The sequence below is a fragment of the Tribolium madens genome, unplaced genomic scaffold, assembly GCF_015345945.1.
Source record: "Tribolium madens isolate multiple individuals breed KSU strain unplaced genomic scaffold, Tmad_KSU_1.1 Scaffold_91;HRSCAF=231;Tcas5.2_LG7, whole genome shotgun sequence".
NCBI lineage: Eukaryota > Metazoa > Arthropoda > Insecta > Coleoptera > Tenebrionidae > Tribolium > Tribolium madens.
The window spans coordinates 6,115,030-6,141,414 of NW_025401063.1; the positions used below are offsets into that span (position 1 = coordinate 6,115,030).

At 32.2% G+C, this 26,385-nt stretch overlaps 1 protein-coding gene across 1 annotated transcript in view; it reads right to left on the minus strand.

Moving 5' to 3' along the window:
- Nucleotides 1-1,923: 1,923 nt before the first annotated feature.
- Nucleotides 1,924-26,385, minus strand: part of LOC123011653 (protein Wnt-7b) — a 29,715-nt gene continuing 5,253 nt past the window's right edge. Inside the window, exons 2-5 of the mRNA XM_044409207.1 lie at nt 20,144-20,367; nt 3,790-4,061; nt 2,498-2,858; nt 1,924-2,445 (exon numbers count right to left, since the gene is read on the minus strand). Coding sequence (XP_044265142.1) covers nt 2,294-2,445; nt 2,498-2,858; nt 3,790-4,061; nt 20,144-20,367 — 1,009 coding nt within the window. The 3' untranslated portion in view covers nt 1,924-2,293. The remainder of the gene's footprint in view (nt 2,446-2,497; nt 2,859-3,789; nt 4,062-20,143; nt 20,368-26,385) is intronic.

A 26,385-nucleotide genomic window follows, 5' to 3' on the forward strand; every position in this document is an offset into this window, starting at 1 on the left:
TCTCATGACATGACACTCACGGCCACTGAAGATGTCGTCCGCGCTCCGCTCAAGCACTCTACTTTCCGTTCTCAATTCTGATCAATGAACGGGTGTAGCGTAGAGCGACGCGCGCACCGCACACGCGACTCCTACACGCATATACCATACACCCCCGCACGAGGGATTTTTACCCGCATTTTTACAATTTATCAGTAATTTTAGAAAAGATTTTTTATTGAACGACTGTCTAGTTATTGACTCATACAGCCAAGAATGTTACATAAGCTAGAAAGCGTTGATTAAACCATTTCTGGCTAATTAAGCGCTTGCTATTTTGGGAAGAAAAAAGCGCAGAATCTAGGTTTAGGAACCATGAAATAAAAGCAAGTGTAAGGTTAGACATTTTTCGGATGCTTTTTACAGAAACATGTGGGTGCGAACTCCTACTTTTTCTACTCGTGAGTAGATGTCGCTCACTCTTACATTTTGAATTTTACCAACTTCGTTATAAATTTTTTCATAACTGGAGAAAATTTGAAAATTTATTATCTTTTGAATTTTTTGGTGCATTTGATTTTTGTAAAATTTGACATTTTTCTGAAATAAGTAAGTAATTGTTGAATTCACTAATAAAATTGTTGCTATACCTATCTATAGTATTACTATTTGCATGCTATGTTATTTGGGATTCAATAGAACGAGTGAACACATTTTCTTTTTTTATAAATTCTTCCAATAAACAAACTTCAATTTTATATCTTCCACTTATTTGCTCATCTGCATAAATTGTGATGTATCATCATTATTCATCAGTCATCAGCATCACATAAATAAAATTAATACAGGCTCTTTTAGAACTCGCGTCTCAGAGAAAAATGCCAAGTAAGACAAAACACCAGGAACATTAAAAAAAAAAGTTAAAAAAAAATTATTCGAACTTCGAAATTATGAGAATTTAAATTTAGTACTTTGAACCTATTTATTTCTGTTGGAATAACAATTTTACATGTTTTTTTACTGCTGGCCATCAGAAGAGGAAACAAAGAAGCTAGCTTTATTCTGAATTGTAACTATGCTTAACGTTATTTGTGTCTTATATTGGCAATGTTTTTATTTTTAACTGAATAGCTTAATAGGTTTGCCTCAGCAATATAACTAAAATAATAATAATAAAATAATAATAATAAATATGAAAAAACATACACAAGAACAGAACATCGGTAACAATGAATAGACCAAAAAAGATCAAAATTTTTTGACAATTTCTACAATTATAAAAAAAAATACTTAGTGAGGTACTATTTGCTTTATAATAAGATTTTATGTTTTTATACTTTTTTGTAACAAACATAAAATTACGTAGTCTTAAATTTTAAGAAGGAAACAAGTTTATAAAGATAAATATATTCTAAATTATATGTTTCAATTATTTATTTGTTGTTAATAAAAACATTATTAAAAATTTGAATGCAAAGAGCTAATAAGCTTCTTCTCTTTCAGTTTTATAGCCTACATAATTTCTTGTTTTTGCTGATTCCAGATAATAAAAACATACAGAGATGTTATACGTATCTGATCGAATGTGGATTAAATCGTAAACTGATATTTTCATAAAACTGTAGTTATATTTAGTGGCATATTGTATATTTTTATGCCTCATTTTACAAAAAGAAAGTATCAGTGTAAAAAAAAACAAATTAAAATGATGTCTTTGAGTGAAAGTCTTTATGCTGCATGACGGGTATAAAACTAATAGGATTAAATCAAATGCAGAAATGTAAGAACTTGTTATTCATCTAAACGGATCTTAATAACTCTTAATTGACAACGCGAGCTAATTAATTAATCATTTATTGTTTTTATTTTTATAATTGGCTATTAATCATCAATCCTCATGTATATCTTCGAAGATTTTTTTGGACTTTAAAATAAAAGAAACGGTAAAAAATGTGTAAAAATGTATTTGCAGTTTTACAAAGCACAGTACAATAAGGGAGTGGATTTTAAATAATAAATAATTTACCAACTACTACATAAGCCTAATCTCTAACCTAGAATTAAATTAGTTTGTCAAATGGAGTTCGCTACTTAACAATTAAATTGTCAAAATGGCTACGATTTCTTACACCTAAATCGACATTAATACCTGTACAGGGACAATATTACAAAATCAGTATTGGAGAGTGTTATGTACATGAGAAACAGAAACAACATTTAATAATTATGGTAACTTGTGAACGTCAAAGTACGAATTGTTACTGTAAAAATTCCTACCAAAGAGCTACTTTCGTAAAAAACGCGAGTATTTATGTTATTTGCAGGTATATTCCTCAGTTCTTTCACTGCAGGTGTCACAATCGACGTAGCAACACCAGTGAAACTTGCATCTACATTGCCACGTCCTGGTGTACTGATGCGTGTTGTATCCTCTGCCGCAGCACATTAAATCGCAACCGTCATTTCCTATAAATAAATCATTAACAACATAATCCCACAATCTCTCGAACCTAATTACCTCGGGAAGTCCTGTTGCAGGATCTCCCGACCGTTCCTAATGATCCTGCAGCGAGATCGCGCTCGCAGTAATTGGGCGATGTCTGCAGGAAGACTAAATCGGATTTTTTTGGCATCTTTTTAATAGCTATTTTGCCTTTTTTTAAAACTAGATGCACTTTCCTCGGCCTTCGGAACGAATCAATTCCTCTGGGACCCGGCGACGAGGGAACTGATGTTACTGGCCGCGCTCGGTAATACTTCTTCATTAAGTTGTCGCCTACTTGTCTAAATCCTGGAAGAGTTTTCCAACAAGTCTTCATTGTGCAGCTTCCAGAAACGCCGTGGCATTTGCACTCCGTCAAAAGACTCATTTTTACCGCCTGCAAATGATACACAAGTGAGTGTAATTGGATTCGCGGTATTCGAAATTTTATTTTCCACCTCAGTGCGATTATTCCTTTGGGTTATAATAAATATAGGTGCAGAAATTTGCACCTATGTGAGCTGGAGGTGATTTTCAAGACGCAGATTTGAAAATGCTACGACTTGGGGCTACTGAAACGACTTCATTGCTATGTTTATATCTCATTATTAGTGAGTAATTGCGGATGATTTATATGATCAAACACACGGCTAGGTAGTAATTTATAAAATTAGTTTGTTGGTAATAAGTAAGTAGGGGATTAAAAATAACAAAGCCTGATGGAATTCACTTCTGTGCTAATGCTATAAAATTTGCTTTCTTAGACAATTAAAATCAGTGGCGGCTCGTTAATGACTAATGAACACTAATGCTTTTCTTTAAATGACCAAAGACTGTTCACAGTTTAATTAATTTTAAACAACAGGTTTAATTGAAATTTTTAGTGCTTTATTTTACTTGGTTGCTAGAACCGGAGTGGAGCAATACTTTAAAACACCAATAATTTTATTGCTTATCTTTATTTATGTGGCGCCACTGATTAGAATAGATTTATAGCGGTACGTAACCGGTGCAAAAATCAATTATGAACACAGTATGTTGCTTAAGCTAACGAGAAATTTCTGAAAATGTTACACGTTACATAAATATCCTCAGTGAACAACTCTCACGTAGCCCATTTATCATAACAAGCACTTTTTATTGCAATATATCGATAACCACGTTATCGTCGTGGTTAACCACTCAATTATAGCTTTGTAGACAATTTGAGAGCAAAAAGTCCAAGCCGACGACTTCTCATGGTCAGCACTTTTCACGACTCTAATTGACAGCTTCTGAATGATATGTGGTGATCAGCAGGCCAAGATCAAAAAACTCTAGATACCTACCTTTCTTCCAGCTTTGTTGTTGTGGAGATTCATCACACTTCTTTCATCGCCTTCGAGTTCTCGAGCGTCCATAAATTTTCGCGCAAACCTCATACCGAAGTTAATGTCAACGCTGCAACCGCCCCACTTCCATCCGGACGGCGCTGGTTCACGAAGCTTGGGACCTGGGGCACAACCACAAGCCGATATGTTGCCTCGGGCACATGCTGAAGTGACAGCGTAGGCCACTCCGGCACTGGAAATCGCATATGTGAAGGCAGCTTCTCTCGAGCCTGAAATATGTCGAGCTGTTGCATTAATTTCTCATAAATATAGCAGGGAATAAGATTATTATAATGTTGCCTCAAATATTTAAATTAATAAACACGCTCGTTAAATATATTAATGGTAATTAATATCTTCCTCATTAATTAAAATAAAGCAAGCATTGGCGACTTTTTGCTTTATTGATTGTCTAACCTTTAAAACTTGTGGAAAACATCTTGAGACAGAGAATCATTACAGATGACGCCATGTAATTATGGCTCAAATTTACGTAATATTTCATACAAGCACATTAGGGAAACAAAAAGCGGAACAAATTATCATTTTTATTAGAAACAGTGTGCAAAAGCTGGTTTATGTTGTCATCAATTTCAGCAGCAGCATAAACTTCTACATATCTTATATCAAATCGTTTTGCTAGAGGTTTGTAAATAGTAGATAGTAAATGTAAAATATAAAATAATTAAAACTGTAAAGAATGAAGATTACAAAATAGTCATTTATTTTGTCTTCCGCGATCATTAAATTGCCACAAGCAAAAGTTTGTAATTATGATAAAACACTAATCAAGGTTGAAAGAATAAGGATTTGAAAGAGGTGAATGATTCAAAGAAAGAATCACAATTTCACAATACTTCCACTCTTTTTCCCTGTTTCATTCGATGATAGTCAGTATGTTTTCAATTTGTCTTGAGACATTTTTTAAAAATTAAAATTATGTTTTTCAAAGTATGTATTAAAGCCAAATATTCGGTTTCTGCTATCTGCATTTTTTGAAAAAATAAAATAAAAGCTCTGTTGAGTGAGTTTACTTAGGAGGTTATTGGGACTGTTTAGTTTCTTTTTCACTTTTTGTCTTTTTATGCAGTGAGCGGCAAGATTATGGAATAATCTTATTAAAAACATGCTTGAACAGGTCATTGTTTTTAAATTCACAATTTTTAACTTGATTTGAAATTTTACATGCACTTCTTGGTTTTTGAGTAATGACGTCATCGACATTTTTTTATGGAAACTCTTAACTTTTTAGCCAGTCCGCTACATCTTTTAATTTTAATCAAAATGACAACAACAAAATATTAAATATTATATAAAGTTTTAGAAAAAAATCATCGAAAAAGTGAAATAATATCAACAAAAAACATACATACCTACAATTTTAAATCAAGTTGGAAATTTTGTATTTAAAAAAAAATACCTGTTCGAGCAATTTTGTCAAAACAAATTATATTCAATTTTAATAAATAAGATTGTTCCATAATTTTGCGTCTCACTGTATAATCTTTATTTTGAATATAACCCAAAAAGGGTGCGTTGCACATATCTATTCTTTTCATTCTTGCTACCAGTGGAGGAAAAATGGTTTAGAAGGCTGAAAGCTATTTTTAAAATGCTGCCCCATAAATAAGAATCGCTCTTATAGCACTCCTGTGGCTACATGGTGCAAACATTTTAATTGTTGACCACTTGTAGCGTAGATAACAGAGAACATTATTATAAATAACAATTTCTTGTTTTTGGGTCAAATTAAATATCAGTATCCTGCTGTGAGCAGTAAAAGTGTTATAAATTATTACACATTTTCACAGTTGTTGAACGATTTCAAAATAAATTTAATCACATTAATTTTTTTATTGGTAAAATGAGATTTTATTGCTAATTTCTCCATTCATCTTTACAACATACCCACACTTGGTTAATAGCATTTTATGTTTTTCGCAATTATGTTCAAATCAACAACAACATTATGTCCTTAATGTGCTTAAAGTACCGAGCAAAATGTTGACAATAACCGTTAACCTTTTAGTACTTGGGGTATTTTTTCTTGTTCTTTATCTGATGGGAGTTTCAAGCACAATCGTGGAAATTTCGTTTTGTTTTGTTTTTTTTTTGGGGGGGTAATTTCAGTTGGAGGAATTTCGGGCATTTTGAGTGTGTGTTAATGTCCACTTGGTCAAGGATTAATACTAATCAGACGGTAAAAATGAAGAGATGTCATGTTAGTGATCAGGTATTAAATCTTGGGATTAGCATATCGCATCAATTAGAGACGAAGATAAGAAACTGTGGGCCGCAGTTGCAACAATTAACAGCCGAACACATCAAAGATAATTACCAGAGTAACAACTTCATTAGCTCTATTAACAGCCTTTAAGCACGAGGACGAGAATCCATCTAACGCCTCTACTTAGTATTCATCAGTGTTCATAAGCAGAAAAATATGAACAGCGAGAAACACGCATCTCGGTACCGGTCTAAGCACTTTTAATCGTCTTTAAAATTGTTGATAAAATCATGAGTTGTGTTTAATAGCCGTTTGTTCCTCGTCGATGTTCACTGCCTATATAAATCAATTGCTGCTAATGATTTAGCACCTCCCACGACTCGGTGCCGTCATTCAAACTGCACGAAGAACACCAATTAATACGTGATTGCGTGACTTTATGTACCCACATTTACCCATCATGGTTCTATCTACAGGCTATGTTCATCCTACTTGTTCCGATAGTGGGAACAATAGGCGTGTTTTATCCAAGTACCTGCACACTGCTTATTAAACTATTGCTATGAGATTTTGTGAAATAAAACTCGTTTTGCCACCTTTCAGTCCCACCAAGACACCTATTCGTCAGCATAAAAACAAGACAATTGGCAATGAACACCTAAAAGGTAAGTTTCCAGATACTTGTTAACAAAGCTAGACGATCGTATCAACATCTTCATTGCTAAAAAAATTTCTGTCCATCGTGGGCGGATTTCTGCGAAAAATTCGTATTGTGTGCATAATCATGTTAATAATACGATTGAAGAGAAAGCTTTTTACAGACGAGTGTATGTAATTTAGGAGGTGCGAGAGATTGTTGTTTAATAAATAAAAAGAAAGGGCGAAGAGGTACCTTTAAGCGACGGCGGTGCATTAAAGCACAGAATAATTAAATAGTGTATTAGCATCCCTTTCCTTTGCAACCCACGGAAATTGTGTATTCTGAATCATAACTTTGGCTTGCCTCACTCACGATTCCGACACGTGGGTCGACTTTGATATGTGGATGGTGTTAATCAAAATAATTAAATTGCAGCTCTTAAAATGCGATTAAGAACGCTCGAGGTATTGTAGCCTATTTCAGACATGTCACATCTCTCAGCTTTCTGCGGCTGTCGTTTGCGGTACATTGATTAAATCTTGATGTCCCTAATAACATTACTCTTTCAACGAATAGGGAATTTATGATTTCAAATTAAGACTACTAAAAATGAAAAATTACGTAATAATTCAGTACGTGTGCAAATTATCGATAATTTACCAGTATGCTAAATAACCGCGAATCTCATTGGATGAATCTCAGAAATTTGAATAATTTGATTGATTTTTTTTTAATTTCTCATAATGAAAATATTGTTTTTGAAAATTTTGTTCGAGAATTAGTTTGCAAAATACTCCTCGTGTATGCCAAATTGATTCTAATTTTGTCTCGGGCACTCGATAAAATTATCGACAATTTGGCATGCACTCATGATATTACTATCTTGATAATTCTCAGTAGCAAATATAGCCTTCGAAAATTGACGGAGCTTATAGTTTTGTTTTTAGAATCTTTTGGTTCCAGTCCAGTGTAGTACCTATATTATTTCCTTTTTAGTTTAAAGAAAGTCTGAAAAAATAAAACGTTTTCTACTGTCGATATTGTGTTTTTTTCAAAACGTACTTTTGCAATAAACTGCAATTCCTACTGACTGCAACAATTAAAAACAAGTTTTTGTAAAAATATATTAAATATTAAGTGGCAGCAAGATGATGTACTGAATTTGAAAACAAATTATAAAAAAATTGCATTTTCCGGCTCAAGGATGATGGTAAAAAAGGAAATTTTAAGATACTCTAAAAAACCCGTTTTTTCATCTATCTACTGTTTTTTTAATTACTTCTGAGACAAATATATATTATTCTGGTTTCCAATATTTCTAACAAAATACGTTTTTTAAATTTTAAAAATTCATTTTTAGTCTTTGTGAAAATGTACAAACCTTCAAACCCTAGTAGGTATTAGGTAATATTCTGATAATAATTATTTTTGACAAAAAAATCTAAATTAAGAAAAAAATAGAATTATAAGAAAAATAGAAATAGTATAAGAAAGCATTACGTTACATACTTCCTACTTGTATCGGTGTATACTTGTTTGCAAACATCTTATTGTTGTTTATAAAAGTGAAAATTGGTTTTACGTCGGTTGTACAAAAGGATAAAAGCTTTTTGATTGCCGTGTCTACATTTACTAAACTGAATAAGGTTATAACAATTAATAAACGTAGTACTTATACTGCTAGGTAATCCTACAAAGTCTTTGTAGAATGTTTGCTAATTACAAACTGACAATATAACAAATTATGTTTTCCTGACTAATTATAATTTTTCTTCTGTACTTAATATTATTGTTGTTTATTACAGGTGGGTGTCGACAAGAAAAACACCTTCTAATCGAATAATTAAAATATCTACACGAACTCTAAACAAACAGTCCATATATTGGTTTAATTCAGTTGTAAATAATCAGACGAGCGCGTCATTTGAACATAAAACTAGAGAAAATTAAGATTAAATGTAGAGTATTTATAACTAATATCGTAAATTCTCTAGCAGCATTCCCTAATGCACAGAGCTACTTAAGCACCGTGATTACCATCTAAATGGAAAGCCGTATGACATTTAATTTTTAATTCCAGCACTCCGTAGTCGGACGTGGAGTTTCAAGCTCCTTTAGAATTCCCTTAAAAATATTCGCATCGTTTCATAAATCAGAAACGCAATTAATCTCGGGAGTGAATATTTCTCATACTCGCTGGTTTATAATATCTATAACATACTGATGTATGAAATAAGATCCCATTTGCACGATAGCATCAGTCTTTAGTGGACTTGCTATAAATAATAAAGAAAGGTAAACATATAATTCACGTCTGGTTTGGCTTTCGTGTAATAGAAGAGACGTGTGCGTGCGGCGTCTTTCACTAAGTGAAACTTCTAGTTCGTGACACTAAGCTTCAAAATGAACAAGTGATTAATAAGAATCCGGACGGTTCGACATCGTCCGGGATTAGCGAGTGTTTCCGTGAAGACAGGCTTCTTTATAGACGTCGGCTCGGGCTGAGTCCGACTCCGGTTGCTATTTACGATTGGATCGAGTCTTCAGCGCTTTGTGATCTTCTGACCAAGTACATACATAAATGCGGTCCATTCTATTACGCATTCCATATAAACTATCTCTTATGGCTCGGAATAATAGCCAGTCTAAATCATAGCTTTTCATGTAGCGTGTAAGCTCTCTAAGGCCTATTAAATAATTCTTTCTACACCGTGACGGTTCTCACTCATAATTGTTCGAATCGGAAGAATATCTTTGCTGCTGGCGGATGATTCGTCCTCGTTAGAGGAAATTTTTAACGTTGGACGACTGTAATGAAATATGATACTACCAAATCTTGCCTAATAGGTGTTGTATCGATCGAAGAGTATTTATCTTTTAGCATAAAAAAGCAATTTAGAAGCAAAGTTGTAAACACATGTTTCAATATTGTATTTCTGTTCTTTCAAAGACACTTCTCCGTTTCGAAATTATTAGTTTTGCATAATTTGGACAAATTTTAGAAAATTTTTGCCATTATTTATTAAACATTAAAAAAATATGAACAAAAAAATCCAGTATCTGATCGTTCAGAAAATATAATAATAAGCTTGCGTAGAGCGAAAATGCGCTGGTCCAAATTTTAGATATTTATTGGAGTTTGACCTTTAGTATAATTTTATAATTAATTTATTAAGTTAATGAACTTTCACTTCAAAAAGGTCATTGGGTTTAATTTCATCGTGGCGGAAATGAAAAACTTGAACTTAAAAAACGTTCTTATTAGTAACACAAAATACAGTAATAAAATTATTATTTACAGACAATTGATGAGATTAATCAATTGTTATTTTGTCGAATTGATTGGAAAATATCTATTTTGTACTTTAATTTTTACTGAATATGTATTACACATTAAAAAATAATTTGTTTAGGAACAAAAAATAAATAAAACGTTCTTGGATCAAATTTAAAAAATCTACAATCTTGAAAAAAGGTGAACTTTTCACATTCAAATTAAGGCGCGAAATTATTTATTTGTTGTTAAGTGCACAGGACAATATTTCTTTTAAGGTAGAAAATTAAAAGTGCCGAAAATCGATCAAAATTTTGCCAGAAATTGAAAAAATTAAAGACTTTAAAATTGCTCCAAATGCTCTATGGGAGTGCAAAAGAACCAGAAAAGTGTTAAAACGTTATAACAAATTTTTCAAAAATTTTGTGCATGTATAAATTATATTGGATTAGCACTTTCTGGCAGGTAGGTTCGTGGTTCGAACCCCGGTAAAGTCAGCAATTTTTCTCTTATTCAAATTCAATTCAATTCAAATAATTGTCAAAAGATGGCGGACGCAAAAGAGCGTAAATTTTAAACATGTGCACATGTTCTAATAAGTAAGAGATAGAGAGAGCGCATAAGAGCAAATAAGAGAGCAAAGCATAAGAAAGAGGAGGAGTATAAGAGCATAAAAAAGGAAAAGAGCTTTTTTATTGTTACTCCGAATTTTTTGATTTTTTTAAGAAAAATTCAAATACTAACAAATAAGTGTCAAAAGTGCTTTAAAACATGTGCACATGTTCTAATAAGTATAATTTTAACTGAAGTTTTGTGTTTTACCTTTACCGAGTTGTTTAGATATTAAATTGATTTCTAATGAATTGATGTGTTGATAATAATTCAAATTGTTTTTATGTTATTAATTTTAATACAAAAATAGCTTTTTAATTTTTTAATGTGTCACCATGTTTCAATTCTGTATTTGTGTTTGTAAAAAATGAGGGGCAAAATGAATTGGTTATTCTGCAATATTTTTATTAACTGTTTTTACTCTTATATACAGTAAAAATATTGTAATTTATTTTGTGTATTAATTTCTGTACGGTAATATTAAACAAACTTTATGGATCAATATTAAACCAATAAATGCTTTAGTCACGGTCAATTAAGCACCGAAAATGGTAATGTTTAATTAAGAAAGATTTTAAAAATGTAGATTTTAAGTCATTGGAAAACGAAAACTACTTTAATCAAAAACCAAAATTTCAGTAATTAGAAAAATTACCATGAAAAGAGTTAAGTTCTAGGCTGGGTTTTGTTCGCGTTCGCCGAATTTTGACAATGAAACATTTGATGTTTTACTTGTTGATATGCATCTATTTATTGAAAATAATAAAATATTATCTAAAAATTCATGAAGTTAGATATGAAAAAAAAAAATTGTTGAAGGGTTAAATGAAAATATTGACTTTTATTAAGCTCGAATAATTTTCGATAACTGTATATTAAATGCCCCCTGCCGCTGTCGTATTGTAAATGATAAATCCGCCTTGTTGTCGACTACATCGAACAACTAAGATTATACCAAACAGTGCCTCCCATTATCTTCCCGAAGTAATAACTTGCACTTCTGACCAATTACATTCGTTACCGGGTCCTTTTGCTGCAACGCATGCAAATTCGCCTCTCCTAATACGAGTAAATTCGATTCATTACGCACTGTATTTATTACAAACGTATCCACATTGCATGTTCGCTAACATAAATAACGACGTGCTTTTTAATTTGAATTTCTTCATTCCAACAGTTGCACCTTAAAGTTGCTTGTCTATAATAAGCTGCGGCCGTAGATCATGATCTGCCTACCTGTCACTACTTTATTATGTTTCCTGCGACGTTCGCACGTTCTTCTTGCAGGATTAACAACATGCGGTTTAATGATTGAGAGTGATACTCGCTTTAATTGGCCATAATTCGGTCAAGGGTTTCAGTGCCAGTTTTTTTAAATTCCGGCGAATTCTGATATTTTGGAGAGATAGACGCCGCAATTAATACCAACAAGAGTCTTGCAGGTACAGAATTGTGTGGGTTGGTGGCGGTGACGACTTCTAGACGGATTGCAGGGACATTACGCACGTCTCCGGTTAATTAGCCGCTTTAGATTTATGGCTGATGCATCGATATGCCTTATTGGCGAACAATGGACGGCAGCCACTCACTGATATTTTTGAAAACTATACAAGTATGTGACTGGAATACAAATGGAACAAGAATGTCATTTCAAATGCCTTATAGAGATTTTTTCAGCGAAATCCGGCCGACTAACGAGACTGAGAAAGATCCCATAATTTCAGATTAGAAAAGAATTTGAACACGTCACATAAATCAGGCGAAATTAGAAAATGTCTCGAAATTAAATATTTAAAGAATCCATTCGTCATGATCTTTAAAGGTGAAACTAATCTGCTTACTCGTAACGAAGATTGTTAAGCACTTTGACATATTCCTAACAATAGAAAGTGCAAACACAATTTGTTTGACTTCAACAATCGTTTTATTTATATAAAAGCTTATACTTTGCAATCATTAGGGGAAAATTTTGTTCTACCAACAACTTCTTGTTAAAAAAGAGAGAAAAAGAGAAAACTTTTTTTGTGACTAAACGTTTTGCTGGTGCTTATGTAAAGTGTAAGCTTTTCAGTTTGAGTAATTTAAAGTTAGTGTCATTTTTCCGAACCCAAAACTATACATTTTTTTATTTTTGTTTTTTATTAAAAGATAGGTCCGTTTTGTTCTTTATTATAGAGGTTTTTAAATTATGTTCTGTGCCTGATACGTGTCTGTAATTACGTTTCTAAAGACTATGATTCAAAGCTTGATTTCTATTAAGATATACGAATCAAATTTTGATTGCGATCTTCTCAGTATCCACTCATCACAATTATACGTCTGTCTAAACATTTTTTTTTGTGGTAATTCATTATCATTGGCACTAATGAGAAAAACATGGCCAACAAACGTACGCTGTTTGATTTTCACACGTGATATGATTTAATGATATTGCAAGAGCTTTGTAGGCGATATTGTGATGCCCAACGGCGATGTGTACGCCAACACGACTATGATCCGAATTATACCCACGTGTTAAGATTTTAATTGACTTTATCGGTGCCATTATTCTAATCTGACGAGCATTTATCGCATCATTTAAATATTATTTTCAAGATTACTGACTAGATCTAGTTAATCAGAGAGTATTAAACACAAATTAAGAGCTTAAAACGAAATTTATCTATGCGCAGCGTAAGATGATACGAGATTATACGAAGAAAATCGCTTTTTTATGTCTTATTTAATCTAAACTAAATAAAATATTTCAAGCTTAAAGCACGTTTAACTGTAATTTCATTATCCGATGTTGTACTCGGAGCCCGAAGGATCAAAAGCCAAGTTTATTAACAATTATTACTTAAATAAAATGTAGGCTCTGTTGGAAAACACTTTTTTAAACTTTAAACCATTGAGTATGTAAAAAAATTCATAATAAATGCAATTAGGGTACCTAATTAATAGAAACTTTATTGACTAGGTATTGTATTTTTTTCAATAAACTGCATGAGAATAAAATGTTTCAGTCAAATGAATTTGAAAAATAAAGTAGAAATTTTCACCTACTTGAAAAAGTTAGATACCTAATAATGAAGTTACTTACAGTGGTGAATTTTTTTGTAATATACAGGGTGTTCCGTTCTTTTGTTACAAATTTAAATAGGTAATAGAATATTCAGTTTTAAGACAAAAATTTCCTATAAAAATGTATTAAAAAATGTTATGTAAGCGAGCTACACCCTCTAAAAGAGATGCGTTTTTTAATGGAGATTTCCCACTATTGCAGAACAGATAAAAGTTGGTACAGCAGATAACCTTTCAACACCTGAACGAATTCTAAGATTAGTTGTCGAAATTATTATTCACAGGCATCTTAAACGGTAAAACAAATTTAATTTTTAATTTTTATCTTTTGTATATTTGTCTGTAAGACAAATTGTAAACTGATTTTGTAAGTAAGAAAAAACGCAAGAGACCTCTTTTTTGTGGAAAACTATGGAACTTAAAAACCATGAAATTTAAAATTTTGTGGCTAAAAGTGGCAAGAACCAACAGCGAAAAAAGTTAGGATACTTTTTACCCTAAATCCCCCAAGTTTAGGACGCCCCCTGAGTAAAAATTTTGACATTTTACCTTTGGGTTCGTTTGGGTGTATAAAGATTAACAGTTGTACCAAATTTTGTAATTTTATCTACAATGGTTTCTGGAATATTGAAAAATCCATTAAAAGATGCTTCAGAGCATGTAGCTCCCTTATATAATATTTTTCGATACATGTTCATAGGAAACTTTTAACTTAAAATTGAATATTCTATCGCCTGTATAAATTTGTAACAATAAAAACGGAACATCCTGCATAACACAGAATATTCTGTTTTTCATGAGTATAGTCGTAATAACTAAATTACATTTTAGAAATCATTTTCTAAACCAATAGTTTACCCAGCTTCTACTAATTTCTTTGATTGTAACTTATGAGCTGTTATAAATGTGTATTTCCAGTAATTCTGCAATATATAAGGCAATTCTCTCCAGATTTATATGCAAGATAACAATTTATATTAAAATCTTCTTACTGAATCATGTTTTAAAACGACTTCTAGGAGAGATAAAGATCTGCAATAATTTAACATAAGCTAAGCAAAATGCAAGTAAATAATTAATATCTTTTATTAAACAAGTTTATTCAAATGTTTCAAGAACACAAAATAGTATCAGAGTTGGATAATACGAGTATGGATGGTTCTTCTTTACACTAATAATTTTTACACAAATTTTGCATTTGATCTGAGTAACTATTGGTTATAAAAATAACTTGAACCCAATAAAATAAAAATAAATATTCTTATTATTATACAAATTCTAGTTCTAAATAATGAAATTTTAGTTAAATAATTTTTTAATGGTCCAGAATTACCTTTTTGAAAAAAAAAAACAATTTAATCTCTTTGTGTTTTATTTACTTGAACACTTTATCATTACATAGAGCACAGAGTTGAAAATACAGTTTTTAAGTTGGAATAAAATCACAGTTGTACCACTTTATGTTTCCTGGAGTTTATGGTAGAGATAAAGCGGATATCGCATCTAGCCGCAACAACAATTTATCAGAAACTGAAATGATATTTCCAGTTACATAAACAACCTTCGGTGCAAAATCTAATAAACTTAACAATATGTGAAATCGGTTTGCCATTATTGGCCAGTTCAGCTTCACCAAATGCCATTAATTAGTGAAACCTTGCGCATGAGATATACTTATGGTGTACGAGGGCGTCAGATTGATGTAACTCTCTTGTCCGGTTTAGAATTACAAGAGCCCACAGTGCACAATCAACGGATTTATTATCGACATCTTTGAACATTTGCATTTGGTAAAGCACACACACGTCTTCGTCCACCCACACCCCTCCGCCAAATGTCTCTATTCCGTCCGGAGCGCTCCGGAACATTTTCACCTAGTCATCAGAATTCAGAGCTCGTCTGGAAGAGTCTTGTTTGGCCAACCAATGACGAGAAGTGGGCCCGACGGTAGCAGTCACGGCTATCTGCGATCAGTAATCATGTTGTTAGCTCCCACGCGACCCTCAGACAAACTATATCTAAACCTTTGGATTTCGTGTAATGACGCTTGTAAAAATGTGGAACGTTTAGGAATTTGGAAATGTCCACCTCATTGTTGATATTTATAGAAAGTACGAGATTTCTCAATAAAAAGATACATTATACAGTTGCTTGATTTGTTTATTCCGCGAATTAGTTGACAAGCAATATTTAAAGCTTATCTTAATTTGTCGACAATCCGACATTTATTTATTTGCAGTGTATAAGCAGAGAACGTCGATTTAGATAAGAATAAGTGAAAAGGATATTAATCATTACTCGATTGAAACATCAGGAATAAGCCGAATCGTGGCAATTAGCCGAAGAATAAATTTATGATTACTGTTCCTTTGCAAAATTTAATGGCGACTGCATGATAAAATCGTGTAAACAATTTTTCACCACAATTAATTAAAAAATACCACATTTCCTAATTAATGAATATAAGAAGGTATTACATTTATCATCATAAATAATGGTAGCTGCAAATGGTAAATTCACCCACACAGACGCATTAATAATACACAATAAAATGTAATTAATTAAAACAAACGCTGGATTTATGACTGCGTGCATCTTTAACCTTACATTAATAATTCATAATTTTCATTAAATGCTTGACTTCGTAAAAAACATGTCTTACAATAGAATATTAAGGATATATAAATTTGCCAACTCGACTTTCATATTCTTATAAATTCCCGTTCCATCATATTGAATTAAACGTAAAATTGTGATTTATCTAAACCAAATAAATAATATCAAGGGTGTCAAGTCTGGGATTATCATGTTATCCTCTTTAATCCTGACAGATCATAAACTATAGCATTAATGCGCATAAACAAGTCCTTTGCCAGCGGGTAGGTTGCCGTGTTGGACCACAGCTGTGCCCTAACCAGATTCTCACCACTACAAATGCCCATTCTGTCACATGTCCTTATTCAAGGGATCAAGCATTTTTACTCAATTTATATATGAAAAGAAAAAACAAAAAAACGACAAAAAATTATTTCAATTTCTAGTTGACATGAATAAGATTCCATTCATAATAAAGATCATTAAACATCTATATAAAATCTTTGATAAATCAAACCTACATATTTATATATGGTTTACATTATTCTTCTGTCAGCTTAAATCTATTCCTTGTCATATATTTCACAAGCAAAATTTATTGCACGTATTTGCCATAGTCTCAGTCTATCTAAGCTTCACTTTTTAAAATTTATTGACATGCGAATGTGAAATCTATAATTTTATCCCCCTTGATAGAATTCATTGTCTTATATGATTGTAAATTCACTCAACCATAGTGGGAAAACTAACAAAAATGTAAGTTCAACTTACAAAATTTTTTTTGAGAAAAAAGTATCTCAAGTAAATATGAAGTTGTATTTGTTGTTGGTATATTTTATGCCCGGAGCCCCGGAAATTGAAATGGATACCGTAAGATTCCTGCAAGTGTGTGTATTTATGGCTTGGTGTGGAAGAGGTAACCCAGAACTGCTCATAAATAGCAATTATTTATTAATACGCCATAAATGTATGTAATCTGTCGCGTTAACAGGAAAGCTCATACATTGTGCGGTTTGTGTTAGCACACGCTTTGCAATTACAACTTCTATGAGATATTAAGTAACATAAGGACAATACCGGATAATTATTAAATGCAGCTATTTATAGGGTACGTCTAACACGATGCAGTATTTATAAAGCGAGCTGCATTCAACTTTTAATGATTCCATAAAATTTGATATTTATGATAAGGCAGGTCGCATAGCAAGGCTCATTATGAAATTAAAAATTCAATAGTCCGTTGTAAATATCGCGTTGAAAAAAGTCAGTAACTACTGACACACTGATGACAATAAAGGCCATCCACACATTTATAGACGACGACGTTTTATGTGGGTGATTTTTTTATTTTTATTACATAATCTCGGAATAAATTAGAATGGGAGGAAAATTTTATTGTCGTTCTAATTTTCAACAATTTTGTAGACACCTTCACACTCCGGCCGACACAGAGATGTGTCGGTAGTGAATCCACAGGTGTCTGCATCACGCCCACGCCGTTTGTGTTCCGGGCACAGGAACAACGATGTTAACACAATGTGACATCAGGCATTATGGATCTTTACCCGTATTTTGACTTAATGCCTTATTCGGCGATTTATCCATAATGTAATCAACAAGCACAAAAAGCACCGCTTGTTTTAAACCAAAAAAAAAAAAAACACAAACCAACTGTCTGTAGAACTGTGTTCTATATCGTAATTTACAAAATATGTATCATATTTAGATAATTTCTTCAAATTTTAGCAATTAGCTTAAAATTTTTTAATTATAATAGCTTTGTCGAAAAATTGATTTTCGAATATGTAGGTACCTATTAGCTCTTTATAAAATCAAAATTTAGTTTATAAGAAATTGAATTCAAAACAACAATATTATTCTTTAATAATTTAAAATTCATTATTTAAGCATCTCATGTTTACCTCTGACTCCTTGCAGCCTCTATATAAAAAAAGGATACATAAAAATATTTGTTAATACATAGTGAAAAAAAAAATCTAGTTAATAAAGTTTTTTAGTTAGTGAGATATTGCGTCATAAAAACACTATTCAACTTTTAAATTTAAAAAAATACCAATAAGATTATCATTATTTTGACCAAGCTCGGTATAGTGGTAGACAATGACTTCCTTAATTTGACATGTCATAGTGACAATGAAAAAAATAACGAGTAAAATGTAAAATAAGTTAAATAATAGTAGATTATGTTATTATGTTATTATAAATAACATATACTATTTTATCCGCAAACGATTCAGATGAAGAGAAAAGAGCAACACACCAATAATCAAGTAAATCACCTCAATAATCAGGACGCTTTGTAATAAAATCATAACAAACGTCACGCGTCAGTTTCGGAATTTGTGTTGAGATTTCGAAAGTACTGATTGATTTAACTGGTGAATAACTGGTGCAGTTTATAGTGCAAAATGTCGAACGCTGATAATCTATCTTGTACCTCTCCAGAAAATGCTGAAAAAGCGAAAGAGACAAGAAAGAGACAGTGATAAATGTAAAAGTAAATGTCAAGTAAAAGTGAAAACACCTAGGCGTAAAAAAAACAGTGTTTTTACTCCATGTCTGAAAAGTAAAACTTTTACCTGTGTCATTTAGTCATAAAAGTGGTCACTTTTGTGACGTTTGTGGATAAAACTTTTTTTCTTTTCGGAAATAATCTCGGAAATAATAGTTATTTATTGTAAGAGTGTGTTAGATAAAACGCGACTAACACACGACTGCAATATAACGTTTTATACACAATCACAGGCCCAAATTATTCCAAACTTAATTAAAAATTAAACTGACATTTAAACGTCACGCCAAATGTGCTTTTGGTTAAACGTAGTAAGCTGTTACGCGGTGCGCTGGTTACTAACAGTGGTATGAAATTCCTTTATTCCACTAGTGGATAAAGTGATACTTTATACGCATCTAAAGTGTGGAATAAAGTCTTTTTATAGAGTGATTGTGGATAAAATTGTTTTTTTTTCGAAAAGTACGGTTTTAATTTTTTTGGAAATTTATGAAATTAGGTATCTATACGAAAAAAATATTTTGCATTTTACTCATTACTTATCAATTATCATAACTTTTGTTCATTGTCACCATCGTATGTTAAATTAAGGAAGTCGATGTCTACCAGTATACCAATCTTGGTCAAAATAACAATAATCTTGGTATTATTTAAAATTTAAAAGTTGAATAGGGTTTTTTAGAGTTCCTGTATTTGAATTTAGTTAAATTAAAAATTAAATTAAATTTAATTATTATTAATTTTAATATAGGAATTCTAGTGTTTTTATGACGCAATCAATATCTTAGTAACCAAGAAACTTATAGTATTTTTTTTTTGACTATTCGTTACTATTGGGCAAGGACTACTATTCCCTAAGTTTATGACTCAAAACCTATATATTACTAAAAATGTATAAGTATATACTCTGCCATAGAATTTCTGTGAAGATAATATGGCACAAGTGTGACATTTTAAACAAGTTTTTACAAATAGAAACTCGAAATTTTATTTGAAAAAAAATATTGAGAAAATCGTCTGTGTAAGAAACGAACTCTTACTTTTCAAAGTTCCGATATACGAGTATTATTAAAGTTATCGAAATTCTGCTCTTATAATTAATAATTTTTTTTTAATGAAAACAGTAAATTTCCTGATTCAAAACCGTGCACAGTCTCTGTCACATCCAATGTATAATCGTAGTTTTTAGTTAATTTAAGGTTAATATTCAATGCAAAATTTTTGCAGACAAATCTGTAAAAAAAGCATGTAACTGACGTCGTTTTGTTTAATAAACGTCTCATATTTTCATCAATTCCAAAATAAGAGTTTATTTGCGAGCTTGTTGACTCGTCGTGATCGTTATCCCGTGGTCAATTAAATACACACCTACGATGACGACGTGTCCGAAGGACGTGGGGTTGTCGATTCCCGTGCAGTTCCAGCGCTGGTGCCTAAACTGGTACTTGCACTCGGCGGTGGCGAGGCGGATGCCGTCGCCCACCGCCACCATGGCGTCTGGCGAGGAGCGGCACATCTCCCTCTGGCGGCTGGTGAGGCCGGGGATGCGGCTGCAGAAGACTTCGGAGCCGAGAGTGATGACACCATAAACCCTGGAACAAAAACGAAATAAATCGGTCGGCAATTGCGACAGTATCGCTTTGGCTCTTTATTATTTCGCTTTTGTGTAGTTGGTAGCAAGCGCGCATTAATTGACATGAGATATATCTGTTGGTAATAAGACCGACTCCTTTAAAGACTGACTTGGCGATTATCTTATTTCTCCCATTAAAACGGCCCACGGGGAATACATTTTGTTTAATAAAATTCGTAACGGTCCACTGTTAAATTATACTTAAAATCACTTTTATTGACGTGGTTTTATTGGCGACGGTTTATTGCTGCCACCGTGATAGCCACGTTAGGTTCCTCCATACCAAGATAAATCTCAAACGTTCAAAAATCGTTTATATTGTCATCTATACATGTTACATGCCATGCCCACACTCGACCGATTTTATTTATGTGTTTTTAATGAGACGCTGAATATCTGACCATAATATTTTTATGCAAACATGCACCGAGCTGACCATATTGACAACGTTCGCGTGATTGACTTGCTGCGAAAAGGCTAAATTCTGATTTTAATGACACCATCGAGGAGATGAGTTTGTAATAATTCCACGCTCCATTGACTTTTTGATACGTTGATATTTTACGTTCCAGTGCGAATTTGTTAATTAATAGTCTGGATCATACTGTTCTTTATATCTTTTTGCTCAACCAAAACCGGATTATAACTTTTAGAATGTGCAACATAAAGCACTTCTCAGTTCTTTAAATGTTAACACTCTTTATGTTCTTTTGCTTATCCTGCTGATTAAATCATCCCAAATCAAATCTTTATTTCACTACAACATCATGTAATGTTAAAGTTTGAATTATGTTACACCATCTTTCATTCTTAAATAACATCTTGTTTAACTTGATTTAAAATGTGGGTACAGTATGTTTCTCCAACGAAGTTTAAAATAAAATAATGTTGTTTTAATCTTTAATAGCTTATTAAGAAGTTTTGTATTCATACCCGTGGTTACTAATAATGTCAATTACGTCATTCAAGTCTAAAAAAGTAATAATTTTAATATTAAATATAAATTTGAAAGTTTTACATATAAAAATAAATATTACACATTACACAACATAAATCTTAGTATACGAAAATAAATTATAAAAAACTGAAAAGAATATTAATATGCAAACACATATTCAGTAACATAATCACGTGCTAAGTTTATGATTTATGTCATAAAAAATAACCCAGATATCATCTTTAAAAATATTTTATTCAAAGCGTGAGAATTTTTTGTTCTTCCTTATTTGGAGAACGGTTTGAAGAGTTTTCAAATTCTTCAGAATAAAAGTATGAAAAATACTTAAATGGGGTTTGCAATATCTGTAAAGTCATCTGCCTCCATAAGCTAGGATATTATTTGTATCTTAGAAGATCATTGCATACAAGAATATGAATAAGCTAATCTATGTGTAATCTGTACCAAAGAATGTGTTTGTATGAGACTATGGCAATAAAAAACTGGAGGTAAAAAATCTATAGAATTATTGGTGTGTTAGAGGTGATTTTTTTAATTTAGCGATGATTGGTCCCAAATTCCAATTTGTTTATTTTTTTATTTAATTTACAAATTAATAATGGAGTCTAATTAGCTTTTGAAACAAGTTGTATGACTTTGGCTTTTAAAAATAGCCAGTAAATTTAGGTTTTAGGTTTTTTTATAAAATTCCAGTTGATCCGGTCCTGTTCGGAGCGCGACCATTTCTCAAAACATAATAGAGCGGCTCCACTTTAGTCACACTTTGAAAATCGTCCTATTGAGGTGTGAAGCTATTTTCGAAACACAATAACTACAAATCTCAGAGCTTTACCTTTTCAGTATGTTTTCTGTGTACCTATCATAGAATCTGAAAGAAAGTAAACGTGTTCGAGAAGTAGGTAAACAACTAAATTCGGTGATGGACACCTCTCCAGAGTTTTTATAATGCCTGTCATAAATTGAGCTTATAAAATTATCAACGTCATATTATGAAAATTAGTGGATGCTCATTCGCTCCTTTTAGGCGAAATTTATGACATCGCCACCCACAATCTGCCAATAAAGTTTCATTTACTCAGGAATGAAAGTTTGGGCTGTTAGATAACTTCATAGAGCATGACATGATTGTGATGACACGATAAAGTCGACCATTGTAATGTCATTTGGAAGCGTGAATCTCCTGACTCACACTGATTTAATTATCTGATGTCAAGAAGAAGTGGGTTGGAAGCTTCTTTACAGCCTCAACTACCATCCGATGTAGCTTTTTGGTTTATTACAGTGCCTCTGACAGACCAACTGCCGATTTCATTTAGATAAAACCCTGCGGGATCTGTTAACTACCCGGACCGCCTCTGGAAATATGTGATTTTAGTCCAAAATGTCGCATTTAGTTTTTTTTTTTCAGCAAGGAGATAAATTTTCCCATGCTAAATGTTCAAACCGTGATTGCATCAGTTCGTATGCAAATCAGGGGCCCTCGGGAGCCCAAGACAAACGATCGGGAAAGCATAACGCAATCCATTAATTATTCCTAATTTCTAGTACTTTATCGTAATTTATGTACTAATTAAGCTGAATCTGTTCGAATTAATTATGTAATCAATAATCATTATGAGGCGGCCTCCCAGGTTTTGTGCCAGCAATCAAGACGTTGGAAATTTGGGCAAAAGCCGTTTGTTAGGGACGTTCTGGCTCGTTGACAGAGTGTCCGGGTGGTCTGGCCATAGTTCACCCTACACGTTTCAGAGTTCTCTCCGGGAACCCGTGATTATTAGCGAAGAGATAAATCAAGAGTGGATATCCGTAATTGAGCCGTCATCAGTTTAGCCTTCGCACACTGGTCGGTTCCTCGACCATATTTGTTATCACTCGATCGACATTTATTAAACTTAGTGATTTGCATGTTTCGTATCGAGGTGGTGCTTTTGATTTATCGCTCTTTGTTACAACTAAACCAACTAAAATCGCACTAGAACGAGATCACTCGCAGATTTTGTCGTTTTATTGGCTTTCTGACAAACGAAGGCGATAATGCATGCTAATTGCCGGTTATATACTTTCTAATTACCCACGGGTCTCCTCCTATACCGCCCTCCGACCATTGGAGAGGAAACAGCAGAATAATTTATTGATCTCTTATGCTCGTTTAGTTTTAATAGTTTGATAGTGATATCGGATCTTCCTTTCAAGTCTTGATTTATTACATGGAGTGAACTTTAATTTGACCGCTTGTGAGCAAATTGCTAAGCATTCTTGGATTGGTATTTTATTTACTTCATTTGGTCACTAGCCGTTTTCGAGTTCGTTTCAAGTGACACGCTGATTACACCGTCTAATTATTAAAATGCACCTTTATCAAACGACTAACGAATGGAATGTTGATTATTTACATACATTCCCCTAGATTACGTTCTCTGTCGTGTCATACAATAATTAGAAAACTTATTTTCGACCTATCAAGAGTTACACATGTGTGTTTTATATACCGGGTGTACAAAAAATCGTTAGACAAAAATATACTCTTAAATTTTTGCGGTGCCGAATGCAAATTTGAAACCTGTTTCCATTTTTATTGAATAAATTTTAAGAAATTCTCATTAGAATCCTGGAAGAACTTTTTTGGCTTTTTTTAATACATGCTGTGGGTGCAACTAGCCAATACCAACAAACCAAACTTTTTAATTAGTGCATTTTGATGGTTACTTGCTATACCTGTGGCTGTACTAAGCAAAAACACAGTAACAATTAAAAAATGTTTTTTTACATAAGTCAGTTTATTTTTGTCCTTACATTAATTTAAATATTTATTAGTAATTATTTGTTTAAAGTTAATTTGGCAAAAACAATACAGCTCAAAAGTTCTTTTCCCAGTGTAAAACACATTGTCTACAAAATACCTTAGAAACGGTCGATTGTATTCCATTCTTTAAGTAGAAATAACTCAAATAAGTGTTAAAAACTATTCTTATATTTTTTTGTAATTTTATAATAACAACATAAATTTACATAACAATATAAAAACAACTCTTAACCGAACTTAGTTGTTAGTTTATATCTACAGAATAGTCGTTTTCTTTTAGAATTAAAAGAGTTGAAGGTAACAAAGTTATTGCTTCTCCAATTGTGAAAAAATTATGTTCTCCGTTGTAGGAACATATTTCGGCAATCAACTGGCATCATCAACATAAATTTAAATTACAATCACAAAAATTATTAAAATTTCATTTAGAACCAAATTACTTGAAATTAAGGAGTAGAATTAGCTCGTAATTCTCGTGGCTTTTAAAAAAATAAAAAGTAAAACGTGAAGAAGTATAAAGCCGACACCTTCTCAAAATGATTAAGCCATTAAGTCTTTTTTTATCTATTGTTTTTTGAAAGTGTCTAAAACTTCGTCAAAGAACGCTTTCTTGCCAAAGGAGCAAAGGCAAACATTTGACAGATAATGTATTCTATTATGGTTAATAGCAACGATGGAACTTTATTTTGAAATAAAATTTTAATCTTCAATCAAAAAAATTAAAATTACACCTCCCGTTAGGACACTCTTTTGCATTGTACATACTATTATTGTACTATTATTAATTGTTTTTGTACTGAAAATTGCTTAAAATTGTATTTACTTTATTTTAATTTTAGAGATGAGTTGTAAGTATTTGTAAAAATTAAACTAATGAAAAACACACTATCTGACACGATAAATTTTTAATTACGTTTTAGAGACTTTTACACCCACGTCTTAAATTGCCTTTTAAAAAAAGATGTTTTTAAGTGAAATAATACGTGTGGAGAGCAAGTCATTCGGGAGAGCTTTTAAAATAAGTCATTTTTGAGTTCAGTAAAACATTAATTAAAAAGCAGATACTGTGTTTTAGCTTGGGACAGCCGACCTGTTTTTGATTTTAATTTATTTGGACAAACTTTCAAAATTATCTCTTTGTGAAAGATGAATTATTGCTCAATTTAATTTTTTACAAAGTTGTTTCTTACCACAGAAAAACCACCATCAATTATATTCAGGTGTTTGAAGAAAATAATAGCATACGTTTGTTTGTATCTGTTAATGACAATTTAATAGCACAAAAAATGTTTTTGAAGAATCTTAATATTGTACTATTTTTTCATCTAAGGTTTGCAATAACCGAGAGATAAAATCAGTTTATAATTCCCAAGCCTGGTATCCTTAGAAGGCAATTTGTTTAGCTTTTACCCAAGTCATTTATTATTAAATGAGAATTTGTATCCGTCTGTGTTTTGTTGACAAATGGTGCTTAAGATACTTAACCTCAGCATCAGAATTCTATAATTCATTCAGGATATTTAAATTACTGTTTGACTAGACACCAAACCTGCAATTTGCTTAACACCAAGCATATAATTAAGCAATACTGCTGATGTATTTTGGCTGCTATTTTCTTAGACATGCTCTACATTATAACCCGCTCCAGGCCTGTACCATCTTTTGTTAACATTTCTTAGCATGTTAGCTTCGAGGCAATGCATGAAATAATTAGCCGCAAGTTTATTTCAAGAATGTTTCAGCTTAAGCAGCTGTTTAATTACTGCTGACGTGAAATATTTGTTGAATTATTGCCGCGAATTAATTATATCAAGTGCTCAATAAATTAACGTTAACGTTAGTTCGCATTACATGCAGGTTGGGCTTATTCGTAGCATTGAATTAATATCATTGCAGAAACATTGTTTCTAGCTAGCAGGAATACTTGTGGTTTATAGTACCTGCTCGAATTGAATCCGTTTAAACGCTTGTAAAGCTTCCAATAACTTTCAAATTTATGTAAATATTTTGATAACATTCCTAATAATGGTGGCACGTTATTTACATAAATTCTGTTTTTATACCCCAACGTGAAAGTGCCTAAATGAGTTAGCGTGTTCACCTGCTGGTCATCTTGTAACGGTAATTTATAGGATTTGGGGGGTGTGAACGCAGCTATGCACTTATCCTCGTCCCATATCGTTATCAAAATGATAACGGACTCGAATAAAAAGGCA